Here is a 23,281-nt window from a genome sequence, read left to right on the forward strand (position 1 = left end):
ATTCCCAACGTTTCGTCCCCATCTGCGGGAGACATCTTCAAGGGGGTCTGTATTTCGATGGAAGGTCCAACACACCCACTGGCTCACTACTGACTGCCGCTAAATTCCGTGTCCACGCGCTCTCGCACCAAGGCGCGATGTCACGTGTTTTGAAAATGTCAGTTCAATTGGCCGCTGTCCGCTGCCGTCGATTGCCATTGCCACCACCCAGTAGTGGACGGGTGGTACACATCTTCTTTAACACCGACGTGAAATTAAACGGTATATGGATGCCAGTGTTAAAGAAGATGTGTACCACCCGTCCACTACTGGGTGGTGGCAACGGCGATCGACGGCAGCGGACAGCGGCCAATTGCACTGATGTTTTCAAAACACGTGACGTCACGCTGCGGCACGGGAGTGCGCGGACATGGAATTTAGCGGCAGTCAGAAGCGAGCCAGTGGGTGTGTTGGACATTCCATCGAACTACAGACTCCCTTGAAGATGTCTCCCGCAGACGGGGACAAAACGTTGGGAATTGAAACAAAATTCATCAACCGACCATGGCATAACAGCCTGGATAATCATAATGGACATGACATTTCCAGCCGTGAAAGTCTAAATTTTAGTATCAGATTAAAACTGTGAGCCAGACAGAGACTCGAACTCGGGACCTTTGCCATTCGCGGGCACGTGCTCTACCAACTGAGCTACCCAAGCACGACTCGCACCCCGTCCTCACAGCTTTACTTCTGCCAGTACCTCGTCCCCTACTTTCTAAACTTTACAGAAGCTCTCCTGCAAACCTTGCAGAACTAGCACTCCTGAAAGAAAGGATATTGCAGAGACATGGCTTAGCCACAGCCTGGGATGTTTCCAGAATGAGATTTTCACTCTGCAGTGGAGTGTGTGCTGATATGAAACTTCCTGGCAGATTAAAACTGTGTGCCGGACCGAGACTCGAACTCAGGACCTTTGCCTTTCGCGGGCAAATGCTCTACCAACTGAGCTACCCAAGCACGACTCACGCGCTGTCCTCACAACTTATTATTGTTGTTATCATCATCATCATCATCATCATCATTATCTTCCATCAGTTTGAATTCCCTTATCATAGGCAACTCATTGATTTCAGGTACAGGTCTACATTATGTTAAGACTATTGGTCACTGGGGTCCTGGAAACCATAACATTTATTTTTAATTCTAATAACTTTAATTATGCTGAGCAATACTTTGATAGCTTCATGTGTGAAGCCCAACCATGCACACTTAACCTTGTGACGTTTCAAAACACCTAACATCATAATATGTGCATAAAATTCTTGCTCCCATTCTTTGTATTTAATTCAACTTTCTTAGAATTCAATGGACCCTATAGGTCTGGAATTATTTGTGCATGTATTACACAATTATTAGTGTTGTTAATGCCCTGACAGTTTCAGTAATAGTTACAAACCAAAAACCAACATGGTGTCATTGACTTTTGCTGTTATCCTCTACTATTATGAGACGCTACTACTTTGGACTACAAAACAGCATGCAGTTTCTACATCAGTTCAAACATGCTGCAATAATATGGTTATACAGTTCTAAATGAGTGCCAGAAAAAAACTGTGAATAATGAAATAGTAACAAGCAAATTTTGTTATTGCTTCTACATAAGCACAGATATGGTTAGGAGACTTAGGCAATGGGTCACAAAATATTCTACATCTGTGGACACACTAATGTGGGCTACTAATTGCACTGCCATTCCAATGGTTATTGTACAGAACCTTACCTCAACTGCTGGTGGCCGTAAGTGGAGATGAATCAGTGACGGATATTCAGATGCCATTAAGTTTACTATTTTGTCAGGACACACTGATTTTAATCTGCGTGAAGGAATATTGAGTAAAGGAGGATATGGAAATAAATATTCCACATTACAAAACTGTTTTTCTGAAGGGGAACCTGGAAAAAATAATAATGTACGATTCAATTTAATGTGAACTATATTACTGAGATACACATAATATTTGCAATACACCATAATATAACAGATGAGACTCATATAATGTAGTATATGATACATGAAACTAGTATACGAGCCAATAGGCTATAATTCCATTACACATATTTATAGGTACATCTTTACTTTCAACTTGCACCAGTTATTGTTAAATGATATTTAATGCACTAATAGAGAATATAAATCATTTTAATATAAATCCTGTTCAAATATTTGCAAACAGATGACAACAATTGTTTGTAAAATACCCATGTACAAATTAATAGTTTTAAACAGGAGATGAAAAAGAGTAATATGTGTAAAATATTAAAAACTGTCACATGGAACTACCACAACTGTAGGCAAGTGAAGGACCAGAATGAATTTTCACTCTGCTGTGGAGTGTACTCTGACATGAAACTCTGTGGCAGTATAAAACAGTGTGCCAAACCAAGACTCAAAACCAAGAACCTTTGCTTTTTATGGGAAAGTGTTCTACCGTACATGAACTGCCAATGTAATACCAGCATATTCCTATAGCAAGAACCCAAGAATGCTGCAGCAATTAGATAGAAACATCAACAATTCTCACCAAATGAAATTACCATCTAGCTAGAAATAATGAATGTAGCATTACCCATTCAAACAACTGGTAATATGAAAGTAAATTTGCTGAAGCAGATGTGACCAATAAAGTGAAAAATTTGGATTTCATTAATTTATTCTCACAATTTGTTTATGAACAGAGTATTACAACACACAATATTTTGGTGCAGATATTACACAACACATCCATTGCGTGATAGTATTTGTTGTCTTTTCCTATACAATTTATAAAGTAAATATGTATCATTTATTTTATGTCTCTTAGCCTTTTATACATCCTTGGGAGAAGCTATATAATTTATTAAGAAAGTAACCCAATACATTCCTTTTCTGCAGGTCAACTGTTCCCCTTGCCACAAAATGCTCTCCCTGGAATGGCTGTTAACACCAAAGCAATCAATGTAACATGATTAATTAGAAACCAGATTCAAGAAAAAAAGGTCCAAGTTTGGCCTCTCAGAAATGCCAAGGGCATGAGTAACAGAACAGAATGTTATTTGGGTGTAACCTTAACGATGTGTCGCTCCATGCATTCACCTCATGGAATTTAGGGAAGCCACATAAAACTGGGGTCACCACATAGGGATTTGGAACCTGGTTTCCTCAGTACACTTCAGGCCACCTCATTCAGTAACTGGGTGCAATTCTTTCTTCGTCTACTCAAATCAAGAATTAATTCAAAGTAAATGAGAGCTCAGGTTCTTCATGAAGGTTGTTATTTATTTATTTACTTATTCATCCAGCGATCATCTGGTGATATAGTATTTGTCATCACAACACCATGAAAGCAAATAGTTCAAATACACTGGCAGAAAAAAAAATCGCAATACCAAGAAGGAGTTGAGAGAGATAAATGAAAGTTGGTAGGCATGTTTCTACACTTGGAAGATGACATCTATTCAAACTTTGCACCAGTTATGTAAGAGTGGCACTTTTAGTGCCACTATGAGGATGCAAATTAGGTTTGCTTTAAATATGTGCTGTAATGGTTGAGATTGGACAACACGAGTTGATGTTAGTCAAGAAGGCATTTAAGAAGATGAATCACCATTATCAACAGCTCACTGAGTTTGAACTACATCATGTGATAAGGCTACTAGAAGCTGGATATTCCTTCTGCAATACTGCAGAAAGACTTCGCAGGATTGTAGCCACTGTACATAATTGCTGGCAGCGGTGGTTATCGGAAAGTACGCTTGCAAGAAGACTGAGTTCTGGATGGTCGTGTGGCACTATGGAGGGGAAGACAATCATGTTTGTCATATGGCTGTGGTGCATCATACTGCAGCTGCAGCAGCAGTTTGGGCAACAGCTGATACCACCATGACACAACAAACTGTTACAAAATGGCTACCTTAAGAACGAATCAGAGCCAGTCACCCTGTAGCATGTATTCCACTGACTCTAAACCACCACCGTTTGTGAGTGCCAGTGACGCTATGCGTTGGTGAGGAGGAAGCCAGTTGAGGAGCTGTCACCAACCTGTCTGTGTACTATGCACACTGAACCTACATCTGGAGTTATGGAGTGGGGTGCAAGTTCGTATGACAGTAGGAGCATTCTCGTGGTTATCCCGTACTTCCTGATTCCAAATTTATACACCAATCTGGCAATTCGACATGTGCTGCCATTCATGAACAGCATTCAAGAGGGTGTTTTCCAATAGGACAATGCTCACCCAAATACTACTGTTGTAACCCCAGGTGCTCTACAGAGCGCTGAACTGTTGCCTTTGGCTGCTGGATCACCAGATCAGTCTCCAATCAAGCATGTGTGGGATCTCGGCGGACCACAACTCCAATGTTATCCGTAACCAGCAGTGACAAACCCTGTACTGACTGACCAAGTACAACAAGCATCAAACTCCATCCCACAAACTGACATCCAGTACCTGTCAAACACAGTGCATGCATGTTTGTATGCTCGCTTATTAAAGTACCAAAGTACACATACAGGGAGACGAAAATTTAATAGTCATGGGTGACTGGAATTCGTCAGTAGGAAAAGGGAGAGAAGGAAACGTAGTAGGTGAATATGGATTGCGGCTAAGAAATGAAAGAGGAAGCCGCCTGGAAGAATTTTGCACAGAGCACAACTTAATCATAGCTAACACTTGGTTTAAGAATCATGAAAGAAGGTTGTACACATGGAAGAACCCTGCAGATACTAAAAGGTATCAGATAGATTATATAATGGTAAGACAGAGATTTAGGAACCAGGTTTTAAATTGTAAGACATTTCCAGGGGCAGATGTGGACTCTGACCACAATCTATTGGTTATGACCTGTAGATTAAAATTGAAGAAACTGCAAAAAGGTGGGAATTTAAGGAGATGGGACCTGGATAAACTGAAAGAACCAGAGGTTGTACAGAGTTTCAGGGAGAGCATAAGGGAACAATTGACAGGAATGGGGGAAAGAAATACAGTAGAAGAAGAATGGGTAGCTTTGAGGGATGAAGTAGTGAAGGCAGCAGAGGATCAAATAGGTAAAAAGACGAGGGCTAGTAAAAATCCTTGGCTAACAGAAGAAATATTGAATTTAATTGATGAAAGGAGAAAATATAAAAATGCAGTAAATGAAGCAGGCAAAAAGGAATACAAACGTCTCAAAAATGAGATCGACAGGAAGTGCAAAATGGCTAAGCAGGGATGGCTAGAGGACAAATGTAAGGATGTAGAGGCTTATCTTACTAGGGGTAAGATAGATACTGCCTACAGGAAAATTAAAGAGACCTTTGGAGATAAGAGAACCACTTGTATGAATATCAAGAGCTCAGATGGAAACCCAGTTCTAAGCAAAGAAGGGAAAGCAGAAAGGTGGAAGGAGTATATAGAGGGTCTATACAAGGGCGATGTACTTGAGGACAATATTATGGAAATGGAAGAGGATGTAGATGAAGATGAAATGGGAGATTCGATACTGCGTGAAGAGTTTCACAGAGCACTGAAAGACCTGAATCGAAACAAGGCCCCCGGAGTAGACAACATTCCATTGGAACTACTGGCAGCCTTGGGAGAGCCAGTCCTGACAAAACTCTACCATCTGGTGAGCAAGATGTATGAAACAGGCAAAATACCGTCAGACTTCAAGAAGAATATAATAATTCCAATCCCAAAGAAAGCAGGTGTTGACAGATGTGAAAATTACCGAACTATCAGTTTAATAAGCCACGGCTGCAAAATACTAACGCGAATTCTTTACAGAGGAATGGAAAAACTAGTAGAAGCCGACCTCAGGGAAGATCAGTTTGGATTCTGTAGAAATACTGGAACACGTGAGGCAATACTGACCTTACGACTTATCTTAGAAGAAAGATTAAGGAAAGGCAAACCTACGTTTCTAGCATTTGTAGACTTAGAGAAAGCTTTTGACAATGTTAACTGGAATACTCTCTTTCAAATTCTAAAGGTGGCAGGGGTAAAATACAGGGAGCAAAAGGCTATTTACAATTTGTACAGAAATCAGATGGCAGTTATAAGAGTTCAGGGACATGAAAGGGAAGCAGTGGTTGGGAAGGGAGTGAGACAGGGTTGTAGCCTCTCCCCGATGTTATTCAATCTGTATACTGAGCAAGCAGTAAAGGAAATATAAGAAAAATTCGGAGTAGGTATTAAAATCCATGGAGAAGAAATAAAAACTTTGAGGTTTGCCGATGACATTGTAATTCTGTCAGAGACAGCAAAGGACTTGGAAGAGCAGTTGAACGGAATGGATGGTGTCTTGAAGGGAGGATGTAAGATGAACATCAACAAAAGCAAAACGAGGATTATGGAATGTAGTCGAATTAAGTCGGGTGATGTTGAGGGTATTAGATTAGGAAATGAGACACTTAAAGTAGTAAAGGAGTTTTGCTATTTGGGGAGCAAAATAACTGATGATGGTCGAAGTAGAGAGGATATAAAATGTAGACTGGCAATGGCAAGGAAAGCGTTTCTGAAGAAGAGAAATTTGTTAACATCGAGTATAGATTTAAGTGTCAGGAAGTCGTTTCTGAAAGTATTTGTATGGAGTGTAGCCATGTATGGAAGTGAAACATGGACGGTAAATAGTTTGGACAAGAAGAGAATAGAAGCTTTCGAAATGTGGTGTTACAGAAGAATGCTGAAGATTAGATGGGTAGATCACATAACTAATGAGGAGGTACTGAATAGGATTGGGGAGAAGAGGAGTTTGTGGCACAACTTGACCAGAAGAAGGGATCGGTTGGTAGGACATGTTCTGAGGTATCAAGGGATCACCAATTGAGTATTGGAGGGCAGCGTGGAGGGTAAAAATCGTAGGGGGAGACCAAGAGATGAATACACTAAGCAGATTCAGAAGGATGTAGGTTGCAGTAGGTACTGGGAGATGAAGAAGCTTGCACAGGATAGAGTAGCATGGAGAGCTGCAACAAACCAGTCTCAGGACTGAAGACCACAACAACAACAACAACAACAATGGCTTTCCTTGCACTTATTTTAACCTGCGATCTTGCAATGTTAACACTTAAATATTGCACTTACACAAATATATATCCAAAATTTCATTACTTTACATTAATTATATTTTTGTGTTGGGATTTTTTTCCACCACTGCATACAAACGTACAGAATACTCATATATAAGGATGTTTTCACAAGAATAAGACATGGTCATCCATGCCTCGCTGAAGGATCTATTCCAACTTTTGCCCAAAATGACTTAGGATAACCTTGGAAAATGTAAAGCCCGTATTACACGATGCACCTAATCCATACACCTATGCAGCAATGCCCGAAGCGGGCATATCTGAAACTACAAATTGGTTAACGTAGGCCTACACTATGTGATCAAAAGTATCTGGACGTCCTCAAAAACATACATTTTTCATATTAGGTGCATTGTGCTGCCACCTACTGCCAGGTACTACATATCAGCGACCTCAGTAGTCATTAGACATTGTGAGAGAGCAAAATGGGGTGCTCCGCGGAATTCACGGACTTCAAATGTGGTCAGATGATTGGGTATCACTTGTGTTGTATGTCTGTATGCGAGATTTCCACACTCCTAAACATCCCTTGATCCAATGTTTCCAATTTGATAGTGAAGTGGAAACGTGAAGGGACATGTACAGCACAAAAGTGTACAGGACGACCTCGTCTGTTGACTGACACAGACCGCCAACAGTTGAAGAGGGTCATAATGTGTAATAGGCAAACACCTATCCAGACCATCACACAGGAATTCCAAACTGCATCAGGATCCACTGCAAGTACTATGACAATTAGGCAGGAGGTGAGAAAACTTGGATTTCATGGTCAAGCAGCTGCTCATAAGCCACACATCACACTGGTAAATGCCAAACAATGCCACGATTGGTGTAAGGAGCGTAAACATTGGACGATTAACAGTGGAAAAATGTTGTGTGGAGTGACGAATCATGGAACACAATGTTGTGATTCGATGGCAGGGTGTACGTATGGTGAATGCCCAGTGAACGTTACCTGCCAGCGTTTGTAGTGCCCACAGCAAAATTTGGAGGCGATGGTGTTATGGTATGTTTGCATTTTTTATGGAAGGAGCTTGCACCCCTTGTTATTTTGTGTGGTAATATCACAGCACATGCCTACATTGATGTTTTAAGCACCTTCTTGCTTCCCACTGTTGAAGAGTAATTCGGGGATGGCGACTGCATCTTTCAACACGATCGAGCACCTGTCTATAATGCACGGCCTGTGGCGGAGTGGTTACACCACAATAAAATACCTGTAATGGACTGGCCTGCACAGAGTTCTGACCTGAGTCCTATAGAACCCCTCTGGGATGTTTTGGAATGGCGACTTCGTGCCAGGCCTCACCGACTGACATCGATACCTCTCCTCAGTGCAGCACTCCATGAAGAATGGGCTGCCATTCCCCCAGAAACATTCCAGTACCTGACTGAACATATGCATGCGAGAGAGGAAGCTGTCATTGAGGCTAAGGGTGGGCCAACACCATACTGATTTCCAGCATTACCGATGGAGAGCGCCATGTACTTGTAAGTCATTTTCAGCCAGGAGTCTGGATACTTTCGATCACATAGTGTATTACACCATCCACATGGGATATACCTGGTGCACATGTGCAGTAGATGATAACAATGCACAAAACGCAAACAGAACAGTCTGATATCTTGTTAAGTCGTTCGTTCTTCCACACAAAACACAAGGGGCGGCATGTGACATATTGGAACATCATTCATCCAAAATATTTATGTGAGCTCAATGTTCCTATTTAATAAGAAATAGTTTTTATCATTATTTATTAAGTGAGTGTTTGTAGGTTACTACTGTTCTGAACTACAGACTCAACAGTTAGTTTTGTATTACGACACTTGGTTAAACAGGTAAAGGTACATATAAATTTACATTTATACACCGGTTTGCACATGGAGGACCCACTTGTTTTTGTAACTATTGCTCTGGCAGTGGCAGTAAATCATCTTATTAGGGCACGACAACAATGAAAACAAAAAATCAGACATTGTTGAGTTCGACTCTGGCTGAAAAAAAGGAATGAAGGTAGGGGATTATACTCGCTACTTATGAAAGAACTGATACCCAAAGGTCCACTAGAATTTCAGAACTTCGTAAGGATGGACATGGCCTGTTTCGATAAGCTGCTGTTTATGATAGAAGACGGATTTAGCAAGTGTGGCACAGTCATGAGGGAGGCTATCTCACATTCTTTCCATTCTCGAAAGAAAGAATTAAATCAAATGTTTATACATTTTGTGATCACACCACTCTAGATCACTGATAAAATACTGGTAAATGCCCTGTTATGTTGCAGGCTGGTTGTAACATTATGTTCCCTGATAAATGGGGAATCTTTTAAGAGTTTGGGTTTTAGCCACAGAATAGCACAGCCCACCATTTCAAAAGTTGTTGTGGATGTATGCACTGCAGTTTGCAGCACTTGAAAGGACCAATACTTAAAGGTGTACTTGTGTTATTTTTCCAAGCTTTGAATATACGGTATATAAGGGCTACTCAGAGTTTTTTCAGTACTCGTCTATCGCACTGGGCAAAACTACACGAACTTTGTTGCCTATCATTGCCTGTTTTTCTTTTCTGGCATGCTGAAATAAACAAGAGATGCAATCAAAATAAATATGAACTTTCATAAGTTAAGCCTTAACTGTTAAGGCATTACAGTACAAATCGAAAATCACCGTGTGGCATTATATGCATATTACTCAGAAAGAAATTATTGCCGACCAATCGCATTATGATACAGCGAGCCACATGTATGCCTTTCCTCGCTGTATGCCTAAATTAAGATGCTTAACGCCTCTTTGCTCCATTTCATTTCTAGAACATGAAGTAATCAATAGAAATAATGCTTTCACAAACAGTATACTGGTAAAAAAAGTTTTTTCTCTGCATTTATGAAAAACCTACTTGCTGGGAAAAAAAACAACGTAGGAAACCCCAACATGAAAATCTGAAATAAGCTACTCGCCACCAAGCAGTAAGCAAATAACAAGCCCCTTCTGCGCAAGCGTGCATTATTGCTGTCTACTAGGCATGTGCGGATTGATGGCAGTTTAGAACTGCTCTCTATCCTGGCGCGCAGATAATGTGGCTGCTAATTTTCATAGTTTCAGCCGTTCTACCACTATACGGCTCTCGTGCCAGACCATCGTGTAATACCCGCTTAAGTCAGGACGGCCAGACAGAGCAAACACTATCCTTGTGAATATGAGATCAGTGTCTTAACAATTGCACTGCCTCATTCTGTTGGCCCTACAACAGAATGTTCCTTTGTTCACACTCAACTTGCATAAAATAATCTGTTATTTATATATGTAAAGCACAGCGTATGTGCAGGATCTCCTCCCAAAGCCCTAGATTGATTTCAACTAAATTTGGCATGGAAACAACAGGCCTCATGAGTATCAGACTGTGGGGTTTATAACCTCCTAGCTCTCACATGGGCAAAAAAGTGTTTTTTTTTTTTTTTTTTTTTTTTTCCCCCCAGACCCTGGTGTATAGACTGCCCTATATGACAGGCATGTTCTGTGGGAACAATATCAGCCTGCCAAATCAACCTGCTTTCAGGGCAGCCTACATGTTAGGAGCAAAGAACGGTTTTTCTTGCTGATGAGTAGGCCGCCCTGCATGACACATGTGTTGTGTTGGAGTAGTACTGACCTGCTTTATTGAGCTGTAGGAGCTAGACATGTCAATGAGGATGGCTGCGGAGAGGTTGAGATGGATGGGGCGGGGGGGGGGGGGGGGGGGGGATGAACAGAGTGAGAAGGAAATGGATAGAGGGAGGGGCGTGAAGATGCATCAGGCAGGTTGAAGGTAGGCAGTTAGAAAAGGAAGAGAGGGAGATGGAGATGGAAAGAGAAAAGGGAAGAAGAATATGGTCAGAGGGAGTGGGGAGGAAGATACGATTTGAGGGAGGGGGGCAAGACATGGTCACAGATGAAATGGATGGATGAAATGGACAAAGAGAGAAGGAGGAGGAGGAGATGATGAGACAGAGAGAGTGGAGAGGAGGAGATAAACAGACAGAGCTGGGAGGATAAGGTGAACAGAGGGAGGAAGAGATGGACACAGAGATGGTAAGGAGGAGTTGTGTTCAATGCATGTGTCAAATGCATGTGCAGGCAAAATTGTGGGGAAAGGCTAGTTTTTAATATAAAATCAGACGATGGAAAATCGGAGGTGAAATAATAAAAATATGAAATGGATAGATTGCTACTCACAACACAAAGTTGATATTGAGTGGCAGAGAGGCACACTGAAAAAATACTTGAAGATATTATCAGCTATCAGACTATGTCCATCATCAGATGCACACACACACACACACACACACACATACACACACAGAGAGAGAGAGAGAGAGAGACTGTCATTTTTGCACTGTTTCTTCGCAACTTCCTACACTATCATTGCACAAACTGTGGACAACTGCTGGTGGCTCCAGGACCACAAACATACTACCATGCAGCATGCATATTTCCACATCCTGCCTTCAGAATGGTGAATTCTATCTCTATTTCCAATAACGATGATATTGAATGCATCTAAAATCTTGCTGTCAAAAGGCACTGAACATTGTTCAAGGAAATCAATAATTTCATCCAATATTTGCCATTAAAAAATGGACCATGTTTGTAAAATTATTATCTTGGTATTTAAAAAATATTATTGCCTGGGGTAGGCAAAACAAGATATCACAGCTTGGAGGTTCATAATCTTTTTAGCAGCTAGGTATGAGTTCAACCTTACTAACACAGGGATTCTCGATTTGATGGGACAACAAATTATCAATATGCCTGGTATCACCCAAAAACCACTGGAATTTAAATTGCCCCACAAAACATGTCTAAGCTAAACAGAATCATAATCCAGCATGGCAGACAGGTGTATCTTTTTACAGAAATTGGCAAATTAGCAACCACCACTTTGTGAATGTGAAGAGCCACAAACAATCAGAAACATCACAGAAGCATGCTCCACAAGATCATACAATGGTAGACCAGAAGACTTCTTGCTAGCGACTCCAAACTTGACATATTATGTAAATGTTCTAGATGTTTGTATGGTTTTATGATATATGTATTAATGTTCTACATCGCATGTATTATTTTGAAAGTTCCAAAATGCTATATGAGGAATAAGTAAATTCCATGATTTTATTATGATTTCAGTAAATAAAATTAGCACTTCAATTACATATCAGCTGAGGTGCAACGATTCTTCAAATTTCAGAGTCAGAACGACAATCAATAGACTGTCAATAAGAAATCATGCTGGAACTTGCATTTATAGTTGCCACCACATACATGCTAAATACTACTGTGACTGCAATCTGTCAGTATGTACTGTTGACTGGCATATGTATATTTCTAGCACTCACATGGCATTTGTCTTTGCTGGAAATTTTATTTTATGATTTTTATCATAATGAAAGTGGCCGTGGCGGTCTACCAGGTAGATAACTTGACTCCGACTTTAGATGTCCCAACTTCAATCACAGATAGGACTGGGATCTGTTTTTCAACAATGCCTGGCTAACAATGATTCTTTTTTCTTTTCTTCACTTAATTTCACCATGTATGGAGCCAATGTATATAGCATCTCACTTCAGTAATGCACAGATTTTGCCAATATACAATTACCTGGAATGGCATGGGATCCCATAAACATCTAGCTATCTTACACATATAGTGACCTAAACATAGCTACATAAAGCATGTGTTCATGTCAAAGGGTGAAAATTTATCCCTTTAATTTTTAAGGATCCTCTCAGTCTTGGATGAAACACTAGTGACACAGAGCTACATGGTCAATCTCTTAATCTCTTTAAACCATTTTTGAAAATATAAGTAACTGGACAGATAAAAAAATCTACTCACCAAGCAGTGACAGGAGAACATGCTTATAACAGCTATTACAGTTTGCTAGCTTTTGGGGCCAGTGGCTCCTCCTTCTGGCAGGAGAGTTGACGGGGAAGTAAGAGGGGTGAAGGAAATGGGCTGGCGAGATGTAGGGACAGGGGTAGAGTTTGAAAAAGTTGCCCAGAGTTCCGGTCAGGAGAGTGTTACCAGACGGGAAGAGAAGGAAACCATTTATTTCTTCTGGCTGGTCTTTCTCTCCTACAGGCACTTGCAAAAACATATACTGAATCTTTTGTTCAAGAGTGCCTATTCTGCTGAAAAATGGTCTGTGGTGACTGAACTCCCTTTCAAATGATCTAAATGTAAGATAGCTCTTGTTTTATGTACAGGTATCCTCAGTAACATGCTGAGCTGAGATAGTGATTGGGGTGACCGACTTCTGGCAAACACTGTGGGCCAAGATTCTATGTTCTTTTCTACATGACAGTACATTGAGGGAGAGTATTTCCATATTTTTATTCACATCATGCTGAACTGAATCTTGTAATTCGTAGCATTAAAACAATGTAAAAATACATGCCCAAGAAGCAATTTTTGAATGTTTATCTATGTTTCACTATGACAATTAGCATGCATCTGTGGTGTATCAACTGTCACCTCAAAATGATGAGCAGATACTTCACCCAAATACTGTGGAGTTTCAGCAACACCATCTTATGCACTGCTTAGAAGCCTCAGCAAAATTTACTATGGCAGGAATGCCTGAATCAGCATATTTTAAACCTACTACTCGTTAGGTTAAATAAACAGCATGTGCATATCTTAAAGTGCTGTCATACTTAAGTTGATGGGTAACAACATCTTTTTCTTTTTTTTTTTCTTTTTTTATAGGTTTATATAATTTTCACTTTTTGTGCAATTTTGTATTGACAGATAAAATATTTGTGGCACATCTAATTAAATGTCTGAAGCAACAAAAACATATATATAGCCCTCTCTGAGTGTTGATGAGACTCACCCCTTGAAAAAGGATCATGGAAACCAAGCCACATACAGCGAAATGTAGGACTAGATGCTCCTAATACCAGATCCCGCAGGAAGTGTGAGATATAGGAGGAAGCATCTGCCACATTTATTACTAATGTTTCCAAAGCTGGAAAACTGAAGTTGTATGGCCTGTAAACAGGGGAAAGTTGGTTGCCTTCACTGCCATAGGACAATATCTGAAAGTAAAATAATCATTCAATACAAGGGACAAAAACAGAAAAATTCGGATGGATAGAGAGCTATAGTATTTGTTCCATAGATCTACGTTGATTTTATTATCAAGGATGTAGAACATGGCATAAAAACAAAAAATACAATAAAACAATGGAAAGTCAATGATGGAACAACAACAATGTTATGAAAAGGATAGACTGCTACTCAACACATTGAGAAGGCATTGAGTTGCAGACAGGCACAACGAAAAGTCTACTAAACATTTATGTTTCCGCACTGAAGGCCTTCTTTGGAAATGGCATGCGCACAAACCAAACATGCACGTATGCATGCACACACAAGCACAACTCACACACACATAGCCGTTGTCTATGGCTGCTGAGGACAAACTGCGAACTGCATCTGATTCTAACCTGAGTAATCCGAGATAGATGGTGGGGTAAGTAGGAGACATGGTTCAGGGAGGGGGAGGGGCTGTAGGGTAAGAGTAGCAGATGGTGAAGTGCTACTTGTGGGAGTGTACCAGGATGGGGTGGGGACAAGACAGGGCTACTGTTGCAGAGTTGGGATAATGTGTGTGTGTGGGGGGGGGGGGGGATACAGAAAAGGGAGATAGGGAAAGGACTAGCTGGTGCTTTTTCTGCTCCCACTACGCCCCCCCCCCCCCCCCTCAAGCACTCAAGCACAGCAGCCTGTCTCTGCAAACAATAGCCCTATCCTGTCCCCAATACATCCCACATGCTGCAAAAACCTTCCCCTAGCACTATCCGGCTATTCCTCCCCCTCCTTGCCTCCCTCTCACCCTCACCTCCAATTGATGCTCATGTCAGACACAGATGCACCCTGCAGTCTAGCCACAGCAGCTGGTGACAGTAGTTGTGGCTGTGTGAATGTGTATTTCCAGAGAAGACATTTTGGCCACAAGCTTAAATGTTTAGTAGTCTTTTCACTGGAGATGTCTGCAGCTGTATGTGGTGAGTAGCAATCTATCCTCTCTATAATATTGTTATAAGTTCATGATATATATTATCTACCCCTTCATTTACATCACTACACTGCAAGCCACCATATGGTGTGTGGCAAATAGTACCACATACCACTATTTGCCATTTCTTGTCCTGTTCCACTCTCAAGTAGAGCAAGGGAAAAATGACTGTCTGTATGCCTCTGTACGAGCTCTAATTTCTCATATCTTATCGCTGTGGTCCTTACATGCAATGCACATTGGCTGCAGGAGAATCATTCAGCAGTCAACTTCAAATGCAAGTTCTCTAACTTTTTTCAATAGTGTTTCTCAAAAACAACATCACCATCCCTCCAGGGATTCCAATTTCAGTTCCCAAGGCATCTCTGAAACACTTACGTGTTTTTAGAACCTACCAGTAACAAATCTAGCAGCCGACCTCTGAATTGCTTCAGTACCTTCCTTCAGTCCGATCTGGTACAGGTTCCAAACACATTAGCAGAACTCAAGAATAGGTCACACCAGTGTTCTATATGCGGTCTCCTTTAAGGGTGAGCCACGCTTTCCTAAAATTCTACCAATAACCTGAAGTCGACCATTTTCCTTCCCTAGCACAGTTCTCACATGGTCGTTCCATCTCATATTGCTTTGCAAAGTTATGCCCAGATATTTAAATGACTTGATTGTGTCAAGCAGGCCAGTAGTAATACTGTATCTGAACATAACAGGTTTGATCTTCCTGCTCATCCACATTTATTTACATTTTTCCACATTTAGGGCTAGCTGCGCCATTCATCACACCAACTGTAAATTTTGTCTAAGTCGTCTCGTACCTTCTACAGCCACTCAACTTTAACATCTTACAGTACACCGTGGCATCATCAGCAAACAACCGCAGATTGCTGCCCGTGCTGTCAGGCAAATCATTTATGTATATAGAGAACATCAGCAGCCTTATCACACTTCCCTGGGACACTCCTGACCACACCCTCGTCTCTAATGAACACTCACCATCGACGACAACATATTGTGTTCTATTATTTAAGAAGTCTTCAAGCAACTCACATATCTGTGAACTCATTCTATATGATTGTACCTTTGTTAACTGATTGCAATGAGGCACCATGTCAAATGCTTTCTGGAAATCTAGAAATACAGAATCTGCCTGTTGCCCTTATCCATAGTTCTCAGTATACAATGTGAGAAAAGGGCAAGCCGAGTTTCACACAAGCAATACTTTCTAAAACCATGATAATTCATGTACATAAGCCTCTCAATCTCAAGAAAGATTATTATATTCTAAATGAGAATATGTTCAAGGATTCTGCAGCAAACAGAAGTTAGGGATACTGGTCTGCAATTTTGCGGTTCTGTTCTTTTACCTTTCTTATATACTGGAGTCACCTGCACTTTTTTTCAGTCACTTGGGATATTGTGCTGGGTAAGATATTCATGATAAATGTAAGCTAGGTAAGGTGCCAAATGCCATAGAGCACTCTTTGTAAAATCGAACTGGGATACCATGCGGACCTGATGATTTATTTCCTTTCAAATTTATCAGTTGTTTCTCTACACTAGGTATGCTTATTACTATGTCATCCATACGTGAGTCTATCTGATGGTAAAATGATGGTATGTTTGTATGATTCTCCTATGTGAAAAATTTCTTGAATTTGAAGTTTAAAACTTCAGCTGTCATTTTGCTATCTTCAACCGCCACACCAGACTGGTCAACAACGGACTGAATGGAAGCTTTAGACCTGCTTAGCGATTGTACATATGACCAGAATTTTCCGGAGTTCTCTGTCAGATCTTTTGCTAAGGTGTGACGGTGGTAGTTGTGTTGTATGCTTCGCACACAGATCTTTCCACAGATGCACGAATCTCTTGTCATCATTTATGCGTTCCCTTTTGCACCGAGGGTGCAACAGCCTGTGCCTCCTCAGCATCCACTGAATTTCATTATTAAACCATGATGGGTCTTTTCCATCCCTTATCCACTTACTAGGCACATAACTCTCCAGATCACAATTTACAAACTGGTTAAACTTTGCCCACAATTCCTCCACATGCCAGTTCACCGTGTAAGTGAGATGTTAATAACTGCTTATCTGTTCTATCCAGAAGAAACACTCTCCCAGACTTCTTGAAAAATTTATTAACTTTCGTAATCATAGTTGCTACAATAACGTCATGATAGCTAATCACTGTTCCTATACTGACATTGTCGATAAGGTCCGGCCTATCTGTAGCTACAAGGTCCAAGATATCTCCACTGCGTGTGGGCCGCTGAGCTAGCAACTCAACACAGTTTTCAGAAAATGTGTTCAAAATTATTTCACATTACTGTCTGTCTCTACCTTCCACAATGAATCCGTAGACATCCGAGTCTATACTCGGCAGGTTAAATTCGCCTCAAACCAGTACTGAATGATCTGGGTATTTACACACTATTGACCGTATACTTTCTTTGAATGACTCTAGAACTGTCATAGCAGAATCGAGTGGCCACTAGAAACATCCAACAATTAATTTGGTTTCACTTAAACCTGTTATATGCGACCAGATGACTTCACTGTCGCACTCGGCTTCGACCTCAGTAGAGACAAAATTTTTGTCAACTGCAACAAACACTCCCCCTTCTACGGTCTCTAATCTGTCTTTCCAATACACGATTCATGATTCGTTAAATACCTCGGAGCTTTCCACTTCAGCTCTCAGTCCCAAGAATAATTTTAGAACTAGAACTTTCCTGGTGCGCAGTAAATTTGAGAACTTTATTATGAATACTTTGACAGTTTACTGATAAATTTGTGGCAGTTGAACTATCTTTATTCTGAATGCTGTTTGACTTCCCTTGCACCATATTGACCTGCAAGTGTTCATCAGAGCATCTCAAACTACTACTTAGCCTAAAAAACCCTCTGTGCATTCCACAAGTACTGTGTACCCTAGTAGCTGCTTCCTTTGTGTAGTGCACTCCTGACCTATCAAGGGGAGTCCTACAGACCCCACATGATAACACAGGTCTAGAAATCTGCAGCCAAGACTGTCACAGAGTCGACAGAGTCTTTGGTTGAGACCCTCCACTCCAAACCAAAGGACCCTGATCAACTCTGGGAATGATGCTGCAAATTGCAAGCTCTGCTTGCATCCTGCACACAATGTCAGCAGTCTTCCCCACCTCTGCCAGTCGCCTGTATGAACTGAAGATTGCCTCAGAACCCATGCGACAGGCATCATTGGGTTGTGAGGCAAAATATGCAGACAACTGCGCCCTGCACGCTTGACAGCTGCAGGCAAGGCCACCTCCACACCTCGGATGAGGCAGACATACCGAGTGCACATTGGCTTTCTTTGTAACCCTGAATGTTGCCTGCCTAAGGGGCTCCATATTATAAAGAAAGAGATTCTATCACAGATCCTAAACAAAATGCACTTCAAGGAAATGAAATTCATAAAAAATCTGAAACGAATTTTCATTTAAAAGTTAATATCAGACTTATCACAAACATGTATATGTATTAACATTGAAATCTATAAAATATAAATCTATAACACTTGCTTACATGGACTCCCTTGAAGATTTTATGATTGTGATTTTTTTTGGGCATGGCAAATAGGGCACAAAAACTGACATTTATGATGTCGTAGTGTACTATAATTAAGTGAGGCTTGATAAAATATATTAGCATTTTATGATGATTATTATTATTATTATTATTATTATTTCTTTCCTTTCTCAGACATTACGTCTGGTTAAGAATGGAAAGTGATGTGGACCTTGATCAAGCGTGACTTCCTTTTAACTGTACGGTATATGTTACATTGCAATTAGGAACTTTCGGGTAATTGAACATGTATCAATAATTACAGATTTCTGTAGTTGTATATATACATTTGGCTGTAGCTGCATTGCGTTGATGTACTGGTGGATATTGTGTGGTATGACTCCTGTAGTTGATAGTATTATTGGTATAATGTCAACTTTATCCTGATGCCCCATGTCCTTGACTTCCTCAGCCAGTTGGATGTATTTTTCAATTTTTTCTCCTGTTTTCTTCTGTATATTTGTTGTATTGGCCATGGATATTTCGAATAGTTGTGTTAATTTCTTCTTTTTATTGGTGAGTATGATATCAGGTTTGTTATGTGGTGTTGTTTTATCTGTTATAATGGTTCTGTTCCAGTATAATTTGTATTCATCATTCACCAGTACATTTTGGGGTGCATACTTGTATGTAGGAACTTGTTGTTTTAAAAGTTTATGTTATAAGGCAAGCTGTTGATGTATTATTTTTGCGACATTGTCATGTCTTCTGCTGTATTCTGTATTTGCTAGTATTGTACATCCGCTTGTGATGTGATCTACTGTTTCTATTTGTTGTTTACAAAGTCTGCATTTATCTGTTGTGGTATTGGGATTTTTAATAATATGCTTGCTGTAATACCTGGTGTTTATTGTTTGATCCTGTATTGCAATCATGAATCCTTCTGTTTCACTGTATATATTGCCTTTTCTTAGCCATGTGTTGGTACGTCTTGATCGATGTATGGCTGTGTTAGATGATGCGGGTGCTTGCCATGTAGTGTTTTCTTTTTCCAATTTACTTTCTTTGTATCTGTTGATGTTATGTGATCTAAAGGGTTGTAGAAGTGGTTATGAAATTGCAATGGTGTAGCCGATGTATTTATAGGAGTGATTGCTTTGTGTATTTTGCTAGTTTCTGCTCGTCCTATAAAGAATTTTCTTTAATTGTCTACCTGTCCATAATGTAGGTTTTTTATGTCGATAAATCCCCTTCCTCCTTCCTTTCTGCTTAATGTGAATCTTTCTGTTGCTGAATGTATGTGATGTATTCCATATTTGTGGCATTGTGATCGTGTAAGTGTATTGAGTGTGTCTAGTTACTCCATTTCACTACTCCAGATGAATAGGTCAATATTGGTATAGCATAAGTATTTATAGCTTTTGTCTTTTTTCTTGCTGCCAATTCTGTTTTCCGTATTTTTGTTAGTCTTTGTCTATATTTTTCTTTCAGTTCATCTTTAATATTTGTATTATCTATTCCTATTTTTTGTCTGTATCCTAGATATTTATAGGCATCTGTTTTTTCCATCGCTTCTATGCAGTCGCTATGGTTATCCAATAAGTAATCTTCTTGTTTAGTTTGTTTTCCCTTGACTATGCTATTTTTTTTACATTTGTCTATTCTGAAAGCCATATTTATATCATTGCTGAATACTTCTGTTATCTTTAGTAATTGGTTGAGTTGTTGATTTGTTGCTGCCAGTAGTTTTAGATCATCCATGTATAGCAAATGTGTGATTTTGTGTTGGTATGTTCCAGCTTTACTGTATGATTAAATGATGATGGCGTCCTCTTGGGTAAAATATTCCGGAGGTAAAATAGTCCCCCATTCGGATCTCCGGGCGGGGACTACTGAAGAGGACGTCGTTATCAGGAGAAAGAAAACTGGCGTTCTACGGATCGGAGTGTGGAATGTCAGATCCCTTAATCGGGCAGGTAGGATAGAAAATTTAAAAAGGGAAATGGATAGGTTAAAGTTAGATATAGTGGGAATTAGTGAAGTTCGGTGGCAGGAGGAACAAGACTTTTGGTCAGGTGATTACAGGGTTATAAATACAAAATCAAATAGGGGTAATGCAGGAGTAGGTTTAATAATGAATAAAAAAATAGGAGTGCGGGTTAGCTACTACAAACAGCATAGTGAACGCATTATTGTGGCCAAGATAGACACGAAGCCCACGCCTACTACAGTAGTACAAGTTTATATGCCAACTAGCTCTGCAGATGATGAAGAAATTGATGAAATGTATGACGAGATAAAAGAAATTATTCAGGTAGTGAAGGGAGACGAAAATTTAAGTCATGGGTGACTGGAATTCGTAAGTAGGAAAAGGGAGAGAAGGAAACATAGTAGGTGAATATGGATTGGGGGGAAGAAATGAAAGAGGAAGCCGCCTTGTAGAATTTTGCACAGAGCATAACTTAAATCATAGCTAACACTTGGTTCAAGAATCATAAAAGAAGGTTGTATACCTGGAAGAATCTTGGAGATACTGAAAGGTATCAGATAGATTATATAATGGTAAGACAGAGATTTAGGAACCAGGTTTTAAATTGTAAGACATTTCCAGGGACAGATGTGGATTCTGACCACAATCTATTGGTTATGAACAGCAGATTGAAACTGAAGAAACTGCAAAAAGGTGGGAATTTAAGGAGATGGGACCTGGATAAACTGAAAAAACCAGAGGTTGTAGAGAGTTTCAGGAAGAGCATAAGGGAACAATTGACTGGAATGGGGGAAAGAAATACAGCAGAAGAAGAATGGGTAGCTCTGAGGGATGAAGTAGTGAATGCAGCAGAGGATCAAGTAGGTAAAAAGACGAGGGCTAATAGAAATCCTTGGGTAACAGAAGAAATATTGAATTTAATTGATGAAAGGAGAAAATATAAAAATGCAGTAAATGAAGCAGGCAAAAAGGAATACAAACGTCTCAAAAATGAGATCGACAGGAAGTGCAAAATGGCTAAGCAGGGATGGCTAGAGGACAAATGTAAGGATGTAGACGCTTGTCTCACTAGGGGTACGATAGATACTGCCTACAGGAAAATTAAAGAGGCCTTTGGAGAGAAGAGAACCACTTGTATGAATATCAAGAGCTCAGATGGAAACCCAGTTCTAAGCAAAGAAGGGAAGGCAGAAAGGTGGAAGGAGTATATAGAGGGTTTATACAAGGGCGATGTACTTGAGGACAATATTATGGAAATGGAAGAGGATGTAGATGAAGATGAAATGGGAGATAAGATACTGCGTGAAGAGTTTGACAGAGCACTGAAAGACCTGAGTCGAAACAAGGCCCCGGGAGTAGACAACATTCCATTAGAACTACTGATGGCCTTGGGAGAACCAGTCCTGACAAAACTCTACCATCTGGTGAGCAAGATGTATGAGACAGGCGAAATACCCACAGACTTCAAGAAGAATATAATAATTCCAATCCCAAAGAAAGCAGGTGTTGACAGATGTGAAAATTACCGAACTATCAGTTTAATAAGTCACGGCTGCAAAATACTAACGCGAATTCTTTACAGACGAATGGAAAAACTGGTAGAAGCGGACCTCTGGGAAGATCAGTTTGGATTCCGTAGAAATGTTGGAACACGTGAGGCAATACTAACCTTACGACTTATCTTAGAAGAAAGATTAAGGAAAGGCAAACCTACGTTTCTAGCATTTGTAGACTTAGAGAAAGCTTTTGACAACGTTAACTGGAATACTCTCCTTCAAATTCTAATGGTGGCAGGGGTAAAATACAGGGAGCGAAAGGCTATTTACAATTTGTACAGAAAGCAGATGGCAGTTATAAGAGTCGAGGGGCATGAAAGGGAAGCAGTGGTTGGGAAAGGAGTGAGACAGGGTTGTAGCCTCTCCCCGATGTTATTCAATCTGTATATTGAGCAAGCAGTAAAGGAAACAAAAGAAAAATTCAGAGTAGGTATTAAAATTCATGGAGAAGAAGTAAAAACTTTGAGGTTTGCTGATGACATTGTAATTCTGTCAGAGACAGCAAAGGACTTGGAAGAGCAGTTGAACGGAATGAACAGTGTCTTGAAAGGAGGATATAAGATGAACATCAACAAAAGCAAAATGAGGATAATGGAATGTAGTCAAATTAAATCGGGTGATGCTGAGGGGATTAGATTAGGAAATGAGACACTTAAAGTAGTAAAGGAGTTTTGCTATTTAGGGAGTAAAATAACTGATGATGGTCGAAGTAGAGAGGATATAAAATGTAGACTGCCAATGGCAAGGAAATCATTTCTGAAGAAGAGAAATTTGTTAACATCGAGTATAGATTTAAGTGTCAGGAAGTAGTTTCTGAAAGTATTTGTATGGAGTGTAGCCATATATGGAAGTGAAACATGGACGACAACCAGTTTGGACAAGAAGAGAATAGAAGCTTTTGAAATGTGGTGTTACAGAAGAATGCTGAAGATAAGGTGGGTAGATCACATAACTAATGAGGAGGTATTGAATAGGATAGGGGAGAAGAGAAGTTTGTGGCACAACTTGACTAGAAGAAGGGATCGGTTGGTAGGACATGTTTTGAGGCATCAAGGGATC

At 40.2% G+C, this 23,281-nt stretch overlaps 1 protein-coding gene across 3 annotated transcripts in view; it reads right to left on the reverse strand.

Moving 5' to 3' along the window:
• LOC126199189 (uncharacterized) overlaps positions 1-23,281 on the reverse strand; it is a 200,766-nt gene that overhangs the window by 88,399 nt on the left and 89,086 nt on the right. For all 3 annotated transcript variants that reach the window (XM_049935969.1, XM_049935967.1, XM_049935968.1), the window contains 2 exons: positions 13,959-14,163; positions 1,763-1,935 (listed from right to left, as the gene is read on the reverse strand). In XM_049935969.1, the coding sequence (XP_049791926.1) occupies positions 1,763-1,935; positions 13,959-14,163 (378 nt within the window). The remainder of the gene's footprint in view (positions 1-1,762; positions 1,936-13,958; positions 14,164-23,281) is intronic.

Source organism: Schistocerca nitens, chromosome 8 (assembly GCF_023898315.1).
Source record: "Schistocerca nitens isolate TAMUIC-IGC-003100 chromosome 8, iqSchNite1.1, whole genome shotgun sequence".
Lineage (NCBI taxonomy): Eukaryota > Metazoa > Arthropoda > Insecta > Orthoptera > Acrididae > Schistocerca > Schistocerca nitens.